This window comes from Thamnophis sirtalis, unplaced genomic scaffold (genome assembly GCF_051295495.1).
Source record: "Thamnophis sirtalis isolate CommonGarterSnake01/CBP01778 unplaced genomic scaffold, rThaSir2_p1.2 scaffold_14, whole genome shotgun sequence".
Classification (NCBI taxonomy): domain Eukaryota; kingdom Metazoa; phylum Chordata; class Lepidosauria; order Squamata; family Natricidae; genus Thamnophis; species Thamnophis sirtalis.
The window spans coordinates 24,602,521-24,624,572 of NW_028261394.1; the positions used below are offsets into that span (position 1 = coordinate 24,602,521).

At 39.3% G+C, this 22,052-nt stretch overlaps 1 protein-coding gene across 1 annotated transcript in view; it reads right to left on the reverse strand.

Annotated features, from left to right (window-relative positions):
* The window catches only part of GARRE1 (granule associated Rac and RHOG effector 1), a 73,976-nt gene that overhangs the window by 49,617 nt on the left and 2,307 nt on the right, over positions 1 to 22,052 (reverse strand). The window contains exon 2 of the mRNA XM_087729436.1: positions 1,839 to 3,127. Coding sequence (XP_087585562.1) covers positions 1,839 to 2,321 — 483 coding nt within the window. The 5' untranslated portion in view covers positions 2,322 to 3,127. The remainder of the gene's footprint in view (positions 1 to 1,838; positions 3,128 to 22,052) is intronic.

The following is a 22,052-nucleotide window of genomic DNA, read 5'->3' on the forward strand; positions in this document are numbered from 1 at the left end:
TCTGGTCTGACGTAGAGAAGAACTAAGTATGACATGGTAGCAGTCCTCTAATATCTGAACGGCTATCACAGACAGGAGGTGGTAATTATTCTCCAAAGTATCTGTAGGTAGGACAAGAAGTAATAAATGGAAACTTATTAAGGAGGGATATCCATTTTAGAACCAAGGAGAAATTTCCTGAAATACTGCAACCAATTTTGGTCACCATACTCCAAAAAGAACATTCAGAGAAGAGCAGCCAAGATGATCAAAACTATATGAAGAATGACTGCAGATTTTGGGTCTGGCTAGTCTAAAGAAAAGAAGAATTAGGGGCGACATGATAGCAGTATTCAAGTATTTGAGGGGCTGCCCCAAAGAGGGGGTCAAATTATTCTCCAAAGCACCAGAGGACAGGACAAGAAATAACAGTTGGAAACTAATCAAAGAGAGAAGCAACTTGGAATTAAGGAGACACTTTCTAACAGTGAGGACAATTAACCAGTGGAACAGCTGGCCACCAGAAATCGTGGGCGCTCCATCACTGAAAGTTTTTAAAAAGAGACTGGACAGTCACTTGTCTTGTGATTGCCTAGGTTCTCTGCTTGAGCAGGGGGCTGGACTAGAAGACCTCCAGCTCCATTCTATTTTATTCCTGTCAGTGAAAACTATCAGTGGTATGGCTTGCCTCCAGAAGTTGTGGATACTCCATCACAGACGCTTTAGGAACAGATTATACCCTCATTTGTCTGGAATCATATAGGGTCTCCTGCTTAAGCAGGGGAGGGGTAATAGAAGACCTCCCAGGTCCCTATATACAACTCTGTTATTCTGTGTTCTGAGCCATTTTTAAAAGCTACTTAGCAAGCCTAAAATGCTAAAAAAAAATATGACACCATCCAAAATTAGCTCAATCTCTCTCTCCACAAACAGAGGAGCAACTCAGAGGATCGCCCATCTTTTCAGGACTGGGCTTTATCAATTCAAGAGAGCTAATTATTATTACAAACAGAAGGTGTGTTATCAGTATGGGTGGCTCTTATTCGATATACACCGATTGTTGCTGGAAGAGACAATCAAACTCTACCACACTGCAAAACAAGTATTTTACCACCTTTTAAAGCCTCCCACCTGGAGTGCCAAGGAATGGGAGGGGGTGAGAGAGAGAGCTCTGCCGGCAGGCAGGCAGGCTGCCTGGGGAATGGCGACCGCGCGGCCTGCTGCCCCGAAAACGGCCCCGGATACCTGCGAGTCGCGGAATTCCACCACCACATTTCTGAATACTGTACCAAACCTCAAAAAAGATTCAAAGGGTTCGAAACTTAATCTTAGATCAATCTCATCTTCTTAGAGGTAATGTCTAGAAGCAGCATACTCAAACACATGGATTCAGTTTAAACTTCCAAACTCTACACTATAATGCAATTGTTTTTTGAAATGTCACTGCAGTAATAGATGGGTATGTTGGTGAATTTTTGCATTTTATTTCTTACATGCACAGGGATTGATATAAAAGAAAAGGGATCCATAGATTCCAGGGAAATTAAAAACAACAATTGCATTCATTCTTATAATGTCAGTATTAAGCTAAAGCTAACTTACCATTTTTCCACAACCCCATGAAAGTTTGTTTTGTCATACATTTATTAGCGGTTCTTTAGTTACTTGGGAAGGTATGTGTTATGACATCATCAGTCCACTTGTTAAACATTTCATAGGAATACAACCACTATTTTTCCAAAGGAAATACCAGGTGCAAGTAGCTCAGATGTTTCTCTAATTTCTACTGGATATGTCTAACCTGATTGCAACCCTAAAACCTCTTAGCATATCTTGCCTAAAGGAAGGAAGGAACTTACCTCAATGTCCTGTAGGCTGAACTCCTTCTGATCTTTAAAGTTGGCTGCTCCAGCACTAAGTTCCATGAGCATTTTTGCAATTTCTGGTTTTATTGCTGCTGTGAGTCGACTTGCTGCCTCCATGACATGTTCCTGCACGTCCTTCAGTTGCATAGCTGCCTTAGAATAGTGCGAGTTCCGGAATACACTGCTGAAAAGGTCTGTGAGGAAAGTGCTTGCACGACAAAATACATTGAGTGCATCTAGGTATTTGGAGATTCCCTGCTGGAGGTCTGCGACTGGAGTCGCGTGACTGCAGCTGCCAGCAGCAGCCAGGGAAACCAGAGGAGAGGTTGGAGCTGAAGATGCTAAGGAGGCGCCCAGAGTCTTGCCCAGTTCTGGCACTTGATACTGCTGGTGTTGCTGCCCTTTTTGCTTGGACCCGCCAAGCAAAAAGCGCCGCTTATAGTCCATTTTACTTTCTTGTGCACTGCAGCAATACATAAGGAAGTACTTGGCCAAGGGTTTTTTGAATTAATTCATTCTCATGAGTTGCTCTCTTGGAAATCCATCTATGTGTAGCAATAGCACAGGAGGAGCATTTACATAATTTTCAGAAAAGGCATTTGAAAAAAAAAATCTAGTTACTAGGTGTCAGTAGTGAAAATGGCAGCTGTTTTGCTGACTTGTACAATTTGTTGTTCAAATGCAGCACTGCTGCAATTACAAATTATAATCATAAAAGCAAGTGGTGGTAACTAAAAATACTATTTCCTCCTTAAGCATCCTACAGTGGGCACCCAAAATGTTGTTGCAATGTACAAGACACAAAAACCATTTGCTGTAGTTTTCTTGTCAATGCATTTCTGACACCTGGTGTTAATATTGTTTTAAACTGAAGAAAACTCATGTTTAAAAATTAGTACCATTGTTATATTTTTCTTCAGTTAGTATTAGGAAAGGAAAAGCAAAATCACTGCTCAACAGTGATGAGTAATGCAGACTATGACTATTCTTGAAGAATCACTGAGTCTTAACATCAGCAGACAAAATAACTTCTTGATTTGACAGAGCCCGTCAGTCAAATCCCATCTTAATACTGAAAAAAGCATATATTTTTCTAGAGTCTTTGCTACTACACTTTATTCATAACATATGTTTTCTTTTCTTTTTATTGCAAGCCTTTCCACTTTTGCTTCTTGGTGCTGAGGTAGTTTCCTTTTAATATTACTAAGTGGTGCTTTCAGGGTTCAATTTTCTTGATTGTAGAGTATATAGGATGCAGAAATGTAAGGCCTCTAGGTCATTTCCTGGCAAGGGAAAATTGCAAAAAGTTTATTGTTTAGTAATATGTTCTATTATAAAAAGTTAACTCCTACCTGTCTGACAATAATCTGGATAGTAGATTATCACATAAACACTTATGTATCTTATTTGTAAACTGAACTGAAATACAATAAATATATTCAAGATATCACAAGTCTTTTGTCATTTATAGTTCAATCTAAAGTTCAGATATTCAACACTTCCTGTTTATACTTTTTGTCTTGCAAAATGCCTTGAGAGAAGTCAGATATTTAAATGTGAGCGATCTTAAGAAAATGTCTTGCTGAAGAGTACTTAGAAATACTGTAAAACCCCCAGCATTGCCACTTCTCAGTTAAATCACCAGTTTTAACTGAAATTAATACTGGAGACCTTCCGGCTGGATAAAAAAATCTGTCTATCTGACACACTTGTATACATACACCTCTGAATGCATATATAGTTCTCGATTTATAACCACAATTGAGCTAACTGCTAAGTGAGACAGTTCTCACTGTGAATTTTGCCCCATTTTATTACTTTTCTTGCCACCGCTGTTAAGTGAATCACTTAAGTTACTACCACAGTTGTTAAGCGTCTCAGGCTTCCCCACTGACTTTGCTTGTCAAATTTTGATCACATGGCCATGGGATGCTCCAATGGCCCCAAGTGTAAAAAATGGTCATGTCATTTTTTTCCATGCCGTTGTAACTTTGAATCGTCACTAAATGAAATGTTGTAAAGCAAAGACTACCAATATAGGTGTCAGAAACTATAACTAAAAAACAAAACAAAACAGGATAAGGCCTAGAAAATTTTTCTTTCTTTCTCTACAGTCTCTTGCTCATGCAAGCCACTTTTACACCTAAAACATAATGCCATATTCCTGGCTCTCAAGTCCATTAGAAACAGCAAAAAGAAAGGAGAAGTAATAAAAATGAAGAGTTAAGTCCAAGAGTATTAAGACCACTTGTTTCCAATTCTCCAATGTCACTGCAAATCACCCGAGCAGTTAGAAACCAGTAATTTGAGCATAGTGCATCTTTATTAAATTATGGAGTTTTTTCTTTACTTAAAATATTTAGAGCTTGCTCACTATCCAGAGGAGGGTTATAAGTTATAAAAAAGTAAATCATATCAATACCAGCTGACTTACAAAGGAAGGGAATGCAAAAGCTGGACTTCCTCTCAGTTGCACACTTCCCTTCTGGGCCAATCAAAACGGTCCTTCCCTATTGTCTGGGGCCTGTGTGGGTCTAACGGAGGATTACAGGCTTTTTTGAGAAGGAGGCCTCCTTCTCCACCATTAACTCTGCCCAGGGATACCTTTCCCCAGGGAACTTGGTAGGGAATTTGGGGTTCCTTCTGGACTTAGAGCTCCTACTCCAAGAGCAGCTGCAGCTAAGGAGACTTTGCACAGGTTGTATCCCACCATGTCAGGACCAGGGAGCCTTGCTCACAGTAACTCATACTACACACAGCAACTCTTACCTTAATCGCCTCCTATTTGGATTACTCTAACATGCTCTATATTACAAATACACTGTAAGGGGCATTCAGAAGTTGTAACTGATCCAGTTCAGGCAGTTTTTGGCCTCTCTCATACCCATATGATGCCACTGCTCTGACTCTTAGTAGGCTTCTGGATGTGGATCAAGGTGCCTATTGTTGCTTATAAAGCCCTACATGGCATATCATTGGGCTATCTGGGAAAAGATGATCAAGCAACAGATTTGTGAGTGCCGAGAATGAACAAGCCGATTACCAGCATGGGTTTGTTAAAAGCAGATCATGCCAAACAAACTGTACTGCCTTCTACAATAAAGTGACTAAATTAGTGGATCGAGGAAACATTTTGGATTTAGCGTACGTAGACTCCAGTATTTGACAAAGTAGATCACGACCTACTTCTTGGTTAAGATAATGGAGTACAATGAACAGCTAAGGGAACTAGCTATGTTTAGACTAACAAAGAAAAGACTTAAGGAAGCCACAGTAACTATCACCTAACAATAGAAAGGCTGGCACAGGGAAGAGTGTGACGATTTATTCTCCACAGCAGGAGTCCCCAACCTTTTGGATCTCAGGGACCACCACATCCATAATTTTACATCCCACAGACCACTAATATGATCTGCCTAATAACTGGCTGGGTGGGCATGGCTAGGTGGGCATGGGCAACCTAATGTCACTCATGTCAAGGGGTGCTTCGCCGGCCCCCACTCACCCCTCCCCTCTCAGCCACTCCTCACCTCCCTGCCCAGGCGCTTTAGGGCCCCAATAGGAAGCAGTTGTTAGAACCAGGTAGCCACCATGAGAAAGAGTTGGCAAAATAGCTGGTTCAGTTCAAATTGGATCTGACCGAGAAGGAGGCTCAGCAGAAGCACCTCACTGAGCACTAGGAACATAGGCTTTCCAAGCAGAGGGAAGACCTTTGGGAGTGCAAGGCCAGGTATCGGCACCTGGAGGTTTAGCGGACTGAGATGGTCAGCCAGTTCCAGGCCATGATGCAGTCCCACTGGAACGAGGCCCTCCGGCTCTTCACCACCAGCGGCTCTTCCCTCCAGTCTTCGCCCAAAGCCCCCCCCCCCCGGAAGCTGAAGCAGACCCCATTGGAATTTCTGCCCCTCTCCGACCTGCACAAAAAGACCCTGAAGAAGGAGACTCTCGCAGCAACACAAGCATTCATTGCATGTATCCGTCCCAGGGGCCGTAGTTTGAGGACCCCGATTTAGTGCAATATAAAAAATGCAAATAATTTTTCTGCAGACCAGCAAAATTTTCTCAGGGACCCCCAGTTGGTGACCGCTGCTCCACAGCACCTGAGGGCAAGACAGGAAGCAATGGGTGGAAGCTTGTCAGAGAAAGATCCAAATGGAAATAGGGAGGCATTTCCTGATGATGAGAACAATTAGTCAATGGAACAGCTTGCCTCCCGGAGTTCTTAGTGCTCCATTGCTGGAGGTTTTCAAGAAAAGATTGGACAACCATTTGCCCAGGATGGAATAAGGACTCCTGCCTTGGGCAGGTGAGGTGGTTGGATTAGAAGGCCTCTCAGATCCCATCCAGCCCTATGAGTTGATGTTGATGTTTATGTCTATTTGTGAGATCGCATTTCTCCCAATAGTTTGTAAGCATTTAAATTTTTCTTTTTCTTTCCAAATTAAATATTGTAATAAAAGAAAAAAGAAAATTGCCCCTCTCTTTCAGTTTCCACCTTCTTTCCTTCTTCTCTAAAGGTATTCTAAGTTGATTTCAACTTTAATTATTAAACACTGAAAATTTTATGAAGTTAACAATCATGAACTATGTACAGTCCAAAAGATATTAATTAATCCTTCCTTTTTGGAAAGAGGAAATTTCAATCTGTTTTGGAAGTCAGGAAAGCAAAGGCTCAGAATAAATGGAGACTTGCAACAAAAGTCAAAGATAGTTTCTTCCAACATATAAATAACAAGAAAAAAAATCAAGGAAACAAGTAGGTCCACTAAAGAGAGAAGATGGCAAGGAAGTAACAGGCAGCAGAGAGAAAGCAGAGCTGCCTAACTCATTCTTTGCATCTGTCTTCTTACAAAAAGAAACTATAGCCCAACCTATCAAAACATACCTGTAAAAGACACATTAGAAATTAAAATGAAAATAAGCAAAAAATGGTTAGAAAACACCTATCTGATCTTGATGAATACAAATCACCTGATGGATTACATCCCAACGTTTTGAAGGAGCTGGCAGATGTTATCTTAGAACAATTGTACCATATCTTTCAAAAATCCTAGAACAGGAATTTCCTGAGGATTGGAAAAGAGCTGATGTGGTTCCCATCTTCAAAAAAGGAGAAAAAAAACAGATCCAGGAAACTACAGACCAATCAGATTAACATCAATACTTGGGAAGATACTGGAAAAGATCATCAAAAAACATATGTCAGCATTCTGAGTAACGCATCCACTAAAATCAGAACTTCAAGGCAGGTAGATTCCTCAAAGAATATGTTTATTAGATACAGTACATCATATCGGCACAGTTAGTGAAAGCCAACTCAAAAAGTTCCTGTGGTTTTTCCCTAGTTAAAAAAGCAAATCTTCCCTCCCCAGATGTCATAAGTCGCATTGTCCAATGGGAGTAGCTGGCACGGTGCTTGATCATTCCTCTCCTCCCTTAACTGCCACCTGTTGGGATGACCTTGGTTCACACAAGAAAACATTTTGTTTTGACTATTACCAAGCATATCTACTTTCCCCCCTCCCTTCCCCCTCTAAAAGTTTGTGGCAACTATGAGGCAGCACAATGGTTCAACCAGGTTTGCTTCAGAGTTGACAACATATCTGTGAACACCTAGAAAGAAATAAAGTTATAACTAAAAACCAGCATGAGTTTGTTAAAAACAGATCATGCCAAACCAATTTTATTTCATTCTTTAACAAAGTGACTAAATTAGTAAACCAGCGAAATACTGTGTATACTTAGACTTCAGTAAGAAATTTGACAAAGTAGACCACAAACCACTTCTTGGTAAGGTAGAAAAACGTGAGGTAGACAACGTCACCATCAGAGGGATTTGTAACTGCTGACGAACTATACACAACTAGTTAGCCTTAATCTACATGGAGGGAAGTAAGCAGTTGGGTACCACAAGGTTCTGTCTTAGGCACAAGACTTTTCAATATCTTCATAAATGACTTAGATGAGGGAATAGAAGGGGAACTCATCAAATCTGCATATGACACCAAACTGGCAGGAATAGGCAACACCCCAGAAAACAAGCTCAGGATCTAGAAAGATTTTGGCAGGCTTGAACAATGGGCCCTATCCAACAAAATGAAATTTAATGTGGAGACAAGCAAGGTTTTACACAGGCAAGGAAAAACCAAAGGTATAAGGTGAAACATGGTTCAAAAAACTGTGAGAGGGAGTTGGAGTCTTAGTGGATGTTCACTTAAATAGGAGTCAGTGTGTGGCAGCAGCCAAAAAAGCTAATACAATCCTTGGTTGTATAAACAGAGGCCTAGAATCAAAATCAGCATCAGTACCACTTTATAAAGCCTTAGTAAGGCCAGACCTGGAATCCTGCATCCAGTTTTGGCCACATTACAAAAAACATGTTGAGACTTTGGAAAAAGTCCAAAGAAGAACAAAGATGATTAAAGGCCTGGAGACTGAAATATATGAAGAACAGTTGCAGGATTTGGGTTTGGCTAGTTTAGAGAAAAGAAAGACTAGGGGGAAAATGATAACAGTATTCCACTATTTGAGAGGTTACCACAAAGAGGAGGAGGTCAACTTATTTTCCAAAGCACCAGAAGGCCAGATAAGAAACAATGGATGGAAACTAATCAAGGAGAGAAGCAATCTGGAATTAAGGAGAAACTTCCTAACAGTGAGGACAATTAACCAGTGGAACAGCTGGCCATCAGAACTTTTGGGTGCTTCATCCCTGGAGGTTTTTAAGAAGAGACTGGACTGTCACTTGTCTGAAATGGTATAAGGTCTCCTGCCAGAGTAGAGGGTTAGACTAGAAAACCTTGAAGGTCTCCTCCAGCTCTATTCTGATTGAATAGAATATCATCAGTGTTTTATTGTATTTTACTTTGTTAAATATTTCCCTGTTGCATTTTAAGCTGATCTGGGCTACCCTCAGAAGGTTGTAGGCAGCATGCAGCTCATGGGCCACATATTTGACACCTGCAGTTAGGAACTGTTCCTTAACCTCCATTTTCACTGAATCTATAGAATTGTGCGATGAGCTGTGTGTGTTTCACAACTCTCAGCCAGCTGCCATCTTTCCTGAGCTGGTTAGATTTGCAGACCTTTATTCACAAGTCTGTTACAGCCTGGGTCAACTTGAAGAATGAGCTCTTCATGAGGCCAGCCTTGAAAAGTATCCAAACTTCCCAGTCAGATAAAAGACAGGTTTGCTAGCTGGTACCAAACTACAGGAATCACAGAGTGTCAGTCCTGAAAAACGTGTACTATCTACCAAATGTTGGAAACAATTTGAAGTGCTGGCATTGACCTTTAAACTCCTAAACAGCTTAGGGCCATAGCTTCTTCCTATAAACCTACCCAATTGAAATAAGCCACTGGCAAATGCCCCTCTTGCCTACCAAATGATCGGCTGCCTGATAGCCTTCTCCAGTATAACTCTCAGGCCCAGGCAGTGAGGGCTAACCTTTTCCAGACTGAGTGCCCAAAGCACACGCCCGAATCACCAAAATGCAATGTGCATCCGTCCGTCCCCTGCCCCCCTGTGCATGCGCGCGGTAAGAACCATGAGCAAATGCCAATAGAGAACTGATTGATGCAACTAAATTGCTCAACATTTCAACTAGTGGGATCAAGGAGGCTGCTGTGGTCTCCACCCTCTGGAACCTCTTGCCTCCTGGGGTGAGATCTGCTTCCACCCTTCTGACTTTCTGGAAGAGCCTTCAAATTTGGCTCTGCCACTTGGCTCCATGGTTGATGGAGATGGGGCATCCTCTGGTGGAGATGGTTGATAGAGTGAGAGAAAAATGTCCACCCCAGTACCGTTTGTGTAGTTAGTTTTAACCTTTTACTTATTAAATTTTATTAAACTTTTATATGTATATTTTATACTATTATAAACCACCCAGAATCACTCAAAACAGTAAGACAAGCATCATATCAATTGAATGAATAAATTAATGTCCACCACTGCTTCTGCATGACAAACCCAAACCTTCCTGAGCCACAATACACCTGTCATGGCTGCTTCACTTAGTAACCAAGAAAGAAACCACTCAACTCCATTTTGCAGAATTAAGAGTACTTTTACTGGTTATAAGTTTCGAGTTTAATAAAATTTGTATGCCGCCCACTCCCATTGGGACTCTGGGCGGCTCGCAGCAAGACAAAAGAAACATTTAAAATTTAAGAATAAAAAATACAATTAAAAGTCCACATCATCCATTCCATCTAAGCGGGGCTGGATATAAGTAAATAGAAGCTAAGAAAAGCTGGATCTGAGATAAAAGCGACCGCAACCATACATATCAATGTATGACCCATTCCCCTCCCCTTGGTAATCCCAGTTCAGTCCAATTACTCCGCAGGTGTCATGTGGGAGACATCTTCAAAACCCATCATCAGGTTGGTATGCCGGACAGTTGGCCTTGGCGGGAAACTCCTCTCCCCGCTACATGCACAGTACATGGTGAGAACAACTCCCTTCTTACAGTCTCTCCTGTACGGAATATTTCCCACACCCAAATACCATGCCCCCCTCTCCCCGTTTCAATGGCAGCCGAAAAGCAAGCAGTAAAACAGAGGCTGACAGCACCACTTCCTTGGAAGCATCTTTTGATAAAGAAGAACTTGGAATTGTCTTGATGAAAAAAAGTGTTATGGGGAAATGGATATGTAAGAATGGACTGGAATGAAATAGAATAGAATAGAATAGAATAGAATAGGAGCTGGAAGGGACTTTGGAGGTCTTCTAATCCAGCCCTTTGCTCATGCAGGAGAACCTATACCTGTCTTGTTTCAGAGTCAAAGATCATGTGACATGGGAGAAACAAGAATGGATTTCCTTCTATTTTTCTTTCCTTTGGATCGGAGGATAATTTGCTTATGCTAAATCAGAACAGCAGTCTTCCCAAACGAACTTAATGCATTGCTTCTGTACCACTGGGACAGGAATAAAGGGTAACAATCATTGCTGCTTTTTCTTCAAAAAAGTAAGTATTAAATACCCTTCTCCAGCATTGCTCTTTAATCAAAATAAGAGATTATCTACTATTCTATTGCCTTAAATTTAGGCTCCTTTTTGCTTTGAAGTACCCTTCTTTCTACGGATTTTGACATCCTTGCTCCCAATAACTATACTATAAATCTTTAAATCAGCTCCTAAAATACACTATATTGCCAAACGTATTCGCTCACAACTGGGTCTGATTATGTGGATGGGTGAGTGAATACTTTTGGCAATATAGTGTATGATGTACTTATGAAACATAATTTGGCATTAAAATATATTTTATAACATATATTTTAGTATTTTAAGAGCCCTGAAATTAGTTGCAAATCTGTTGGAATTAAGAGCTATACTGAAATGAATTGTATTTTTGTCCTCATATATATACAATATGTGCATTGTTTTAGAGCTATAGCTGGCTTTTCAGTCTTGTTGTACGGCCCTTCATAAAAGCAACCAAAGTTTCTCAACTTATATCCTTCATGCCTGTTGAATTTTTTATGGTGATGACCAAGCAAAAATGGGGGGGGGGGAAGGCCATAGGGCAAAGCATGATCTTTTCTTTCTTGCATCCAATCGTGCACAATCTCAAAGACCGCCTGTATTGCAGTTTTGGGGGGGAAGTTTTTCATAAGTGGTTTGCCATTGCCTCCTTCCTAGAGGTGGGGGGAAGTGTCTGGCCCAAGGTCGCCCAGCTGGCTTTGTGCTTAAGGCGGGATTACAACCCTCAGCCCTTCCGGGTAAACCAGAAAGAAAACATGACTAAATGAGTGAATTCTAATTTTCTGGAAGGCTGCATTAACTGAATTTTGCAAGTTTGAAAGTCCAAACTTCCCACAGCTCCTGCCTGATCCATTATGGCAGGTGGTTCCCGAGTTTCTTTCTCTGACTGGGGCTCCTGCCTCTCTTCCAGTTCTCTGATTCTTTCCCAGGCAGCCTCTCTTCCCCTCCTTCCCCAAGGTCACCCACACATTCCTTTACAAGAACTCACAGTCTCTGGCTCTGCAATGAGCCATTACGACTCCATGAGTATCTCTGTTTGTACACCGTTCAGAGTCACATCAGGTGAGATGGGCAGCCACAAGTATATGATAAATAATGTAAAGAAAGGGGGAGGGGGTTTACTGAAAAAATAGGGGCTCTCCTCCTTTATCAGGTGAAATATATCTGGCTTATGGTTTACAGCATAGTAATTTATGTTGTCCTATTGAGTCTGCTTACTTCTTCCCAACTTAAAAAAAATGATCAGAAAAAAACGATGCCTGGTTTGCCACTTCCCATCAAACCACTGATCATAATTAAATTTGATACCCAGTTAACAACCCTAATTGGAACCACCATTGTACTAAGCATTTCCGCTAACTAGGAAAGCAGGTGGCCATGACTATACTGGTAGTCCTCTACTTACGACCACAACTGAATCCAAATTTTCTGTTGCTAAGTGAGATATGTGTTAAGTGAATTTTACCGCATTTTACGACTTTTCTTGCCATAATTGTTAAGTTAGTAACAAACTTGTGAAGTGAAACTGGCTTCCCCGTTGACTTTGCTTGTCAGAAGGTTGCAAAAGGGAATCATGTGACTCCGGGACACTGCAACCGTCATAAATGTGAGTCGGTTGTCAAGCATCCGAATGTAAACCACATGACCATGGAGATGCTGCAATGGTCATAAGTGTGAAAAATGGTTATGCCACTTTTTTCAGTGCTGTTGTATCTTTGAATGGTCACTAAGTGAACTGTTATAAGTCAAGGACTACCTGTATTTTCTGGATGAAAAGAGACCAAACTAGTCAGTTTCACATCTTCCTCTTCCTTGCCTCCTGATCACTCCCTCACCCTTTGGGAAGGCTCTGATGCCTGCCTACTGTCTTGCACACATAGAAAGCAATGTGGTCACAGGCAGACTTGGGCAGGGAGTGCTGAATAAATACATTACGGCACTCTCTTGACATCCCTTTTTCTCCAATCTCTCCACTGATCCTTTCCCACTGCAAACGTGAACATTTCCTTTTGATCTGTGGAAGACCAAACGGTTTATTCTCCTGAACTCTCTTCCTCACCAATCTCTCCACTATTGTCTACGCTTGCTTCCCCAACGCCCTGCAGAGCAAACAAACAGAAGATTTCAAGGCTAAGCTGTAAGCTGTTTATATGATGTGTTGCAGCCCTCAGCCCCAGGCTGCAGGCATGGTTGCATTGCTTTCAATGTTTCAACACATACTGATTGCAATGGCAATAAAATGATTGAGGAGAACTGTGAAGGTCATAAATGGACCATTAGATTATTTTTTCATTATAACTTTGAGCAAACATCTGGTTGGTAAGCAAGGACCCTCTGTACTTTGAAGTTACTTACCACCACGTTAGAGTCTAAAGCCAGGGTCTAACACTGGTTTCCAATTATTACTGGCTTGCTTGGGAGAAGAATGCCTGAAGCCCTTGCTAGAATGCAACATTAAATTCTTTCTCCCTGGAAAGTTTCTACGCATTGTAGCTGCACCCACTGACAGAAGAAGCCAAGTGAGAACAAATCAGCCACTGTACATAGGCCCACCATTCTGAAGAAGAAATGAGAATTCTTTTCAAATCCAAGATATCATTTTGCATGAATATGGTAATTGTGCTAAAGGGTTTTTCTGCGTAAATGAACAAGCAACATATACATTTTATCAAATCTTGGTTTATCATTTTGGAATACTAGTAACTCAAAACTATTTCAATTTTAATTTTCAGTTTCTTATTAACAAACCCACTATATTATTTTAATGTGCAATTAAAGATCCACTAAAACATTTTAAATCCATCCTGACATTTAGTTTAAAGTCTGAGCGAAAAAGCAAACTGCACATGAATGATCCAAAAAGCTACTACAAAAAGTTAATACTACTCACCAACTTTAACCACTGAACTACCACATCCCCCAACCATGATCAAATTTCGTCTTTTTCATAAGTCTTGCGTTGCTTAATGAAATGAACTTGCACCTTTTTCTAATATATTTTCATTTATTTACCATTTCTGCAATCCTCAACATATTTGATGACTGTTAAGTATCTTCACTATTGAGCTCCATATATTTAATTTCTTGAATAATAATTTGTTAATAATCGGATTGAGTTAAATGTTGAGTTTGCTCAACATTTCTTACCATACAAGAAATATAGCCTGAGCTCATCTTACTTCTTCTTCACAATATAAAGTAAGAAAACTAGAAACTAACAAAGGAACACTTACTTTACCTTATTAAGTTAACTGAATTTATATTCTTTGAAATCTACAGGCAAAATGTGTTAAATTTCATTGATTAAAGCTAATTTATTTTATTATGCAATAAAATAAAATCACTTAAGTAGAAGACAAACATTTTACTCGCTCAGATTTTAAAGGAAAACTACTTTTATCTTGATCATAAATTTCCTTGGTCACACCAGTTTTTCACTACAAAATTCAACATACTTTTACCGTAAAATCAGAAATTAATCACTAGCAGTTTGACTAGATTAATCAGATTATATTTTCAGCTACAAGTACAAGGCAAACATCATGATTTAATTAGGTCAAGATATTTTTAAAGTCACAAAACCAAGCAACAAATTAATTGCTATGCAACACAGGTCAAATTATTAGGTTGCACAAAGAATAGCATGTCAGAAAGCCTTAGAACTGATCCCGAGTGTGCCATTTTGCTCAGGTTTAATGTACTAAAGAATTAAGTTTGTGACAGCAACAGATAGTAAGTGCCACCTCTGCAAGGAAATGGAAAACATAACAAAATACAAAGATCTACAAACAGAAATCAAACGACCTTGACAAAAGAAAGCAAAGGCAGGACCAAGTCATAGATTCCTTGGGTGCAATTCCAAAACAAATGGAGCACCACTTTATTGAACACCATTAGGATTGACAAATTCACCATCAGTCAATTGCAAAAGGCAACTTAGAACAACTTTCCATACATCCTACAACATATCTGTAAAAGCTTTGTCAAGTTAAACTCCCAGAATTTCTCAGCCAGTTTGCCAATCCACACTACTTAAAGTGGTTGAGGTTAAGAAACACAGGCTTAGAGAAACAACAAAGGAAAGATAAGAATAGGCTGCAGACCTATTGAATGAACCCATTTTGTCTTATGAGACATTATTTCTCATATGAAACATTACATCTTGTGACCTAAATGCCCTGTCTTAGTATGTTAGAGACAGGCCTAGTGTCAATCCACACATAAATCCTTATATCTCCATCTTTGTGTCCTTTCCAGTTAATGCTTTTCTAAACTTTATCAATGCTAGCAAAATTATAAAGATAAATCCTTTGTGAACGAAATATGTTTGAAAATCTCAATAACCAAAATAAATATCTTTTACTTCAAGATAATAATTTAAAAAAACTCAAAATCAAACAGCAATTAGTTTTGGTTTAAGAATCTGAACGCTGGTTGATAACTCTCAAACTACTTGAAGATTCACTCCTTATTAATTCATAGTTAAATCAAAGCTGTGTTACTCAGTCAAAACATTCTTCACACATAAATAGAATATTCTTTATTGGCCAGACACACAAGGAATTTGTCTCTGGTGCATTAGCTCTCAGTGTACATACAAGCAATGAAAGTGATAAATCATAAGATACAATCACAGATAAGATACAACCAACAAAGTGATAATCATAAGAAAGGAGTAGGTAATAGAAAGATGAGAAGAAGGATAATAGCAATACAGTCTCCCTACATGGTCAGATATGCTTAGGCATAAAACAGTGTTGGGGGAACTACGTGTTTAGCAAAGTGATGGCATGTGGAAAAACTGTTTTTGTGTCTGGTTATTTTGGCATGCAATGTCCTACAGAGGCATTCCAAGGGAAGAAATTGAAACAGTTTAGATCAAGGGGTCTGTAGATGTTTTCTCAGCTCTCTTTCTGGCTTGTGTAATATAGCTCTTTAAAGCTAAAGAGCTTTAAAAATTCTGAAAAGACAGCCATAAATTTGCAAAGGCACAAAATATAGTAAACTTATTCTTAACATTTACTGAACAATATTTCTAAAAACAACGCCAGGCATGCACAAACTGCTAAAGCCCCTTGTATTGACAGAAAAGCCACTGCTCTATTCTGTCATGCTATCTTAAAAGTTACCGTAATTGTCATAGGCAATGGAGCTCAGCTGAGTGATTTTATAGACTATTCTTTCCCAACTGTGTTGGAGCATAATCACTTTGCTTCTAAATCTGATTGGCCAATGAATAAAGGAATTATACTCCAACATGCATGGAGGATAAAGGAAAGATATAGTCATTCTACTTTTACTTCTCTAATTATTAAGCTCTATTTTCAATGGGAAAAAGATTATTTTTTCTAACTGTAAAATTCACCAAATTTACTTTCCACCTGGCTCCCGGAACATTCCTGTCATATCGTATTCATAGCAGTTGGTCTTCCCATATTCCTTTTGAAGAAAGACATAAATGCTTTAAGTCAGGTAGATTCCAAATAGTTCTGTTTGAAGTTAAACTACAATTTCTCCATTGTTATTATTTTTCAAATAAATAGCAATAGCAATAGCAGTAGACTTATATACCGCTTCATAGGCCTTTCAGGCCTCTCTAAGCGGTTTACAGAGAGTCAGCATATTGCCCCCAACAATCTGGGTCCTCATTTTACCCACCTCGGGATGGAAGGCTGAGTCAACCCTGAGCCGGTGAGATTTGAACCGCTGACCTGCTGATCTAGCAGTAGCCTGCAGTGCTGCATTTAACCACTGCGCCACCTTGGCTCTTAAATAAAGATTACATACTGGGAAATATATGTGCAAAAGGAAACTATGGATGAATGATAAGGCTATGGAATTCTGAGGAAAACAAAGTAATGACATTTGCTTTTAACGCACTCACTAAAAAACAAGCGGTTTGTCTTAATGATCACTAATTTCAGTTGTGCTCCATTTGACCCCACATTCTTTCACCCTGCAGCTTGGAATTATTTCCTGTAACATTCTCAAAAATAGGGGAAAATAACCCCCATCTGAACTTATGCAAGAAAGAAAAAGAGGGCCTGGAATACCCACCACAGGTAAGAACCCTAAATGTTGCTATGCATAGCTATGCAACTGTGCCATACATAAACAATAACGCAAGCCTTCATGAGATGCATCTTTCACAGCATTAAAGAGTAACAGCTCACTGCCCATCCAGATTCCTATCTTAAAGAAGAGGAGGAATTAAGCTTCAGTATCCAAATGGCAATTTCATCTGTACCCTACTGCTACCTACTAAATCTACTATCTTGACCCTGATCCATTACATCAGGGTGAGATTTCTCAGTTTGAACATACTTTTATCATTTTTCAGCAGAGTCTATTTCTATCTCTAATTTTAAGGCCAATCTGTTTAAAGAGAGAGATTTTATTTTATTATTAGACTTCCATCAGTTAACAAATAACTTGTGGACTACAGTAAGATCTGAAATTACTGAAAACTCAACCAATCTAGCAGTTTAAGGACTAAATAATGGGGAAAGTAATGCTTATTCGTGCATCATGCAAACCATAATATGGTTCAGTCCTAGGCTCATTGGTGGGTTCCTGCCGGTTCGGACCGGTTCGGCTGAACCGGTCGTGGTTTGGCGGTCTGGGTCGCTGGAACCGGCAGTGACCCAGGCCTAGCTTGCCCCCAAACTGGTTCTCCCAGCGGCACCATAGGCGCCATCTTGTTTTTTGTTTCTGTGCATGCGCAGAGCAATTTTTATTGTATTGTGCATGCGCGCGCAGCGTAGCCACAAGCGAACCTGCAGTAGTGACTGCCGGAAGCCACCTCTGCCTATGCTGTTTTAGCTCAGCATGTGAATCGAGTTTATAAAGTCTGGCTTTAATTGCTTGACATCATGTACAGACCTAGTAACTGAGTTTATGCATTATGCTAAACTATATTCGCTTTAGCCACTGCTTCCTGAACGAACACAAGTACTTTTCGGAGTATAAGACGCACCAAGGTTTTGAAGAGGTAAATTTTAAAAAAGTAGATAGGTAGATAGAGGGATAGAGAGGGAGAGAAAGAGAGAGAAATACAGTAGGTAGGTAGGGAGAAAGAGTAGGTAGGTAGGTAGATGTTTCCAGGTGTATTTATCCATGTGCTGGAGAAGGAAATAGCTGACAATCTGCAGCACCTAAGACTTTATTTCTGCTGGCAAAGCACTTGATCAATCTAATTATCATCAATCAGTTAAAGGGCTTTCCAAAAGGAAAAAAAAAGTTTTTGCAAACCTCCCAAAAATGGGCCTGATTTTCGTGAAAACGGGCCCATTTTTTTTAAAGGCATGAATAGCCTTGGGGGGGGGGCTTGCAGAATGCTCCTGGCCCCCCCCAAAAATGAGCAAAAAAATGGCCCATTTTTCGTGAAAACGGGCCCGCTTTTTGTCAAAAAAATTGCATGCATAGCCTTATGGAGGCTTATAGAGTACTCCTGGGGGCTAGGGAGGGGCAAAAAACGGTCTGTTTTTTGCTCATTTCTGCCCTCCCCAGGCCCCAGGAGCTCTCTGAAAGCCCCCATGGGTATGCACGGCCATTTTGAAGAAGGGGGCGGGGCTTTGGAAGGCAAAAAATGATGTATTCGGTGTATAAGACGCACCCAGATTTTCAGCCTCTTTTTTGAGGAAAAAAGGTGCATCTTATACTCTGAAAAATATGGTAGCTGGATTTATGCCCAAAGCCAAAAATCAATAAATTACATAAAGGTTTTACACTTATGGATCCAGCAATTTTGGCAATTCAATAAAGTGAATTTAAAGTAAACCATGAAATGTGGTCAATAGCTAACCGAAATGTAATGCAATGAAAATTATTATAGTAAAATATCCTACCCTGGACACATTTTATGAATACCTAGCTCTCTGAAAAATGCTGGAAAAGGTAAAAGAAAAGAGGATGACCAGCAACCTATTTGGCTTCACTTAAAGTTTTAATTTCAGAAAACTAGTATTATATTAAGCGTGCATTGAGTACTGTTAGCTTTCACTAATAACTAATTTGCATTAACAAGATTCATTCTCAGCTGGCTGGTGTATACAATTAAATCACATTAAGATGGCTGTAGGCCTGACATTAAGGTTAGAAAAATTCACATTTTTATGTCATTGCATACATGTATTCTCATCTGTACATACTTATATGATACTCATCTGAAGTATTGCACTAATTTCATAAATAAAAGGCAAAGCTTTCATAATTTTCATAATTTTGACCTCTCAATAATTACCAATCAATCAAACTAAGCTATAATATGGTTGGCTTGATTTTGGCTTTTAGCATTTTGAATGAATGGCAAATTGGACAAATGGTGTTTAAACAGACTGTTGTGAACCAGGCCATGTCTCCATGATGATAATTTATGTAAGAAATTGTAATTACAAGTTCACAGCTAGCTAATTATATGAGCCAGCAATGTGCTGCAGCTGCCAAAACAGCCAATGCAGTCCTAGGCTTCATTAACAGAGGGATAGAAGCAAGACCACATAATGCCATTTTATAATGCCTTGGTGAGATTCGTGGAATGCTGCATCCAGTTTTGATCTCCACAATGTAAAAAAGATGTTGAGTCTCTATAAAGAGGACAGAGAAGAATGACAAAAATGATTAGGAGACAGGAGACTGGAGACTAAAACATGAAGAAAGGTTGCAGGATTTGGGTATGTATGTCTAGTTTAATGAAAAGGGGTGACATGACAACAATGTTCCAATATTTGAGGGGCTGCCATAAAGAAGAGGGGGTCAACTTATTTACCAGAAGGCAGAACAAGAAGCCAAGGATGGAAACTAATAAACTAATCTAATGAAGGAAAGAAGCACCCTACAACTAAAGAGAATTTTTCTGACAATTAGAACAATTAATCAATGGAACAACTTGCCTCCAGACTTTGTGGTTGCTCCAATACTTGAAGTGTTTAAAAAGAGACTAGACAAACCTTTGTCTGCAGGGATTATATACCTTGCCTGAGCAGGGATTGGGCTAGAAGACCTCAAAGGTCCCTTCCAACTGTTATCCTGTATTTTAATATGGTTTAGATAGTTTCAACTTAGTATGTTCTATGTATCATAGCATAGCATAGCAGTTAGACTTATATACCGCTTCATAGGGCTTTCAGCTCTCTCTAAGCGGTTTATAGAGTCAGCATATCGTCCCCACAGTCTGGGTCCTCATTTCACCCACCTCGGAAGGATGGAAGGCTGAGTCAACCTTGAGCCGGTGAGATTAGAACCGCTGAACTGCAGATAACAGTCAGCTGAAGTGGCCTGCAGTACTGCATCCTAACCACTGCGCCACCTCGGCTCTTATGTACCAAAGTTTATGAATTTTTCTGATTGTGAATCCAACTGGGTTAATCATGGTTAACTACTATACTAATATTTTGAACAGCTGAAGTTTGTAATTATCCATTTAACATTTCTAGATAGGCAATAACCACAAAATTTATAACATGTATCAAACTTCATCTCTATAACAGTATTTTTCCCCTGTGCAGAATCAACAGAAAATGCCTATCTGTAACAAGTGTCTCAAAACACAGATATCTGAAAGTGAAATATAATACTACAGAGTACGTTTGCATCAAAAGGAAGATACAGGCTCTTGTTATAACAGTAGGTCAGCGGAATAACTGAAATTTAGGATTGGACCTGCATGTTTACACATTTGCTTTAACCTTATTATGCATCAATTTGATTCATTTTCATAAATCAAGTGCCTGTTTAACACCTGAAAATGTAAAATACAGTAGGATCCAGAATACAATATCGTCTACAAGAGATTTTGTAACATGAGTTCTCCTACAATTACAATCCTTTATTGCTTTTTAATGCATGCATAATGGCAAGTTCACACATTAAAATAAGTTTTGTTCCTAGTTAATAAGACTTTGAATAGATGCTGAGTTCAAATATTGCGTCAAATCTAACATGGTTTTAACTTAGTTCTGGTTATATTCACAAATTACACTAACTAAAACAATGTAATATCTTTAAATATAAATGTCAGCAGCCATAGTTCATATTTTCAAAGAAGATTCTTGCATCTACAGCATTTGCACATTTTAATAAGACATAAGCCATGGTTGACAAGCCATAACTGAGAGAACTTTACACTGACTAAATATTTGTTGACTTTTGCTTAGCTTGTATGAACCTAACAACTGTAGTCTATAAAACACAGCTTGTATCTTTAACACAATAGGCAAGCCAGCTAACTGTGGTTTATTAATAAATCATGCTTAATATGTGTGTTGACTATGAGACAGCTATATTTATTCAAACCAGCAACACTAAGTAGTACACAAAGGATTATATAATTTACTAAGAAAACATCTTGTGGGACATTTATGCCCCAAAAACAAGCTGTTTACAAAGATGGCTATGAAGAAAACTGCAATACTCTTGCCTGTTGGGCTATTTGTTTCTCTCTTCCTTTTAATGAGGACAATTCTTAACATCTGTGAATCCAGAAGAGCAAAGTAACATCTGTCCCACCTCCTGGAGCCACAAAATTTCCGAGAGTCTGACTGCATATCTCAACAGTAGTTTCATAAAGGCAAGCACAGATTGTGGGTCATTTAGAGAAGAAAACCTTACTATAAATGCTACTCAGTTCTTGGAAGTTTTGCCATGCTACACTACAGGTTTAATGCCTTTATTAAGTTCTATTAAAGTCATTTTCATAACTTTTCAATAATACAGGAAAAAACATAGATGGCTCACATACTGTGCTTAACTATAGTCTTTGACTAACCCATCATTAGTTGCATCTGCAGTTATATTATTTCACAAACTATAGTCTACAAGTCCTAATTGGTGGCTCACATTACAGACTCAGCAGTGGCCAAACAGGCCATATTACAGATGAATACAATGTGTGAATCCAACCAGTCCCTTATCCAAATCCATTCACTAACAGCACAATTGGGATCTCAATCCGCATATCAACTTCATGTCATACCAGTGACCGAACAATGACTTTCCTTAATTAGCAACTTCTACTGCGGCTCCCAAAAACTTTAAGTCAGCATTTCCATCTGCAACACTGGCATATATGCCATTTCAGCATCACAGGATTAAATTTATTAAGGCTGCATAGGTAAAACAATCATCTCAGCAATATAAAGACAGAACAGCAGAAAAATAGAAAAACAAAGAGCAGTCTTACATATATATATAGACTGCAGTATACTTCCAACTGCAGG